Below are 1,181 nucleotides of genomic sequence, written 5' to 3' on the forward strand. Positions count from 1 at the left end.
TCACATGAATTCTCTTCTTCCTACAACCTTATAGAAGGCAACTTTGACATCTTTATTCCTCAGACTATAGATCAAGGGGTTCAGCATGGGCACAACAATGGTATAAAATACAGAGGACACTTTCCCTTGGTCCATGGAGCTGACTGATGATGGCTGAAGGTACATGAATGCTAGAGATCCAAAGAAGACAGCAACAGCCAAGATGTGGGAGCTGCAGGTGCTGAAGGCTTTGGACCTGCCTTCAGTGGAAGGAATGCGGAGGATGCTGGCTATGATGAAGATGTAGGAACTGAGGATGGTCAGAGCTGGGACAGTAATATTAAATGAACTGAAGGACAGTCCTAGTATTTCATTGATAAATGTATTGGAACAGGATTGTTCCAGGAGTGGTAAAAGATCACAGAAGTAGTGGTTTATGTCACCAGCTTTGCAGAAAAGCAGTCTAAGCAGGCAGACTGTTTCCCCTGTGGCACAAATCAAGCCTACACTATACACCCCCACTACCATCCAGGAACACACTTTGTAAGACATGGTAACATTATATAGCAAGGGGTTACAGATGGCAACATAGCGATCATAAGCCATGACAGCCAGCATGTGACACTCCGAAACAGCAAAAACATCAAATAAGTAAAACTGAGCCATGCATTCTGCATAAGAAATGACACTCTTCACCATGACAAATTTCTCCAGCATTTTGGGCATGATGACACTGGACTGGCAGAGGTCAACGAAAGACAGATTACTGAGGAAAAAGTACATGGGGGTGTGCAGGTGAGAAGAGAACAGGATGAGCATGACCATGCCCAGGTTTCCTATGACTGTGACCACATAGATTCCTAGGAAGAGGAAGAGCAGGGGCAGCTGTAGCGCTGGCTTCTCTGTTAATCCAGTGAGGATAAATTCAGTCACAATGGAGAAATTTCCTTCTGCCATTTTCTTCTGAGGTCCTATGCTGAAAGAGATTTATGTTTTTAAGACAGGTGCTTACTGTGCTTTTACATTGTAAAATTTCAAACAGAACTCATTTTTTTCTGCCTGATATCTCCACTTCCTTATCAATAGTCATAGCCCTGGGACCCAAACATATTAGGCATGTAATCAAATATCAGACAGGACAGTCATCATTTATACTCTAGACTCTAAGAGTGCTAACATGTACTTTCTGAGTGAGAATCACC

At 42.9% G+C, this 1,181-nt stretch overlaps 1 protein-coding gene across 1 annotated transcript; it reads right to left on the reverse strand.

The window, feature by feature from the left end:
* On the reverse strand, positions 1–936 carry Olfr957 (olfactory receptor 957). Its single transcript, NM_146745.2, has one exon. The coding sequence runs from the start codon at positions 934–936 to the stop codon at positions 1–3; it is 936 nt and encodes a 311-aa protein (NP_666956.2).
* Positions 937–1,181: the final 245 nt, after the last annotated feature.

This window comes from Mus musculus, chromosome 9 (assembly GCF_000001635.26).
Source record: "Mus musculus strain C57BL/6J chromosome 9, GRCm38.p6 C57BL/6J".
In the NCBI taxonomy this organism is placed as follows: Eukaryota; Metazoa; Chordata; class Mammalia; order Rodentia; family Muridae; genus Mus; species Mus musculus.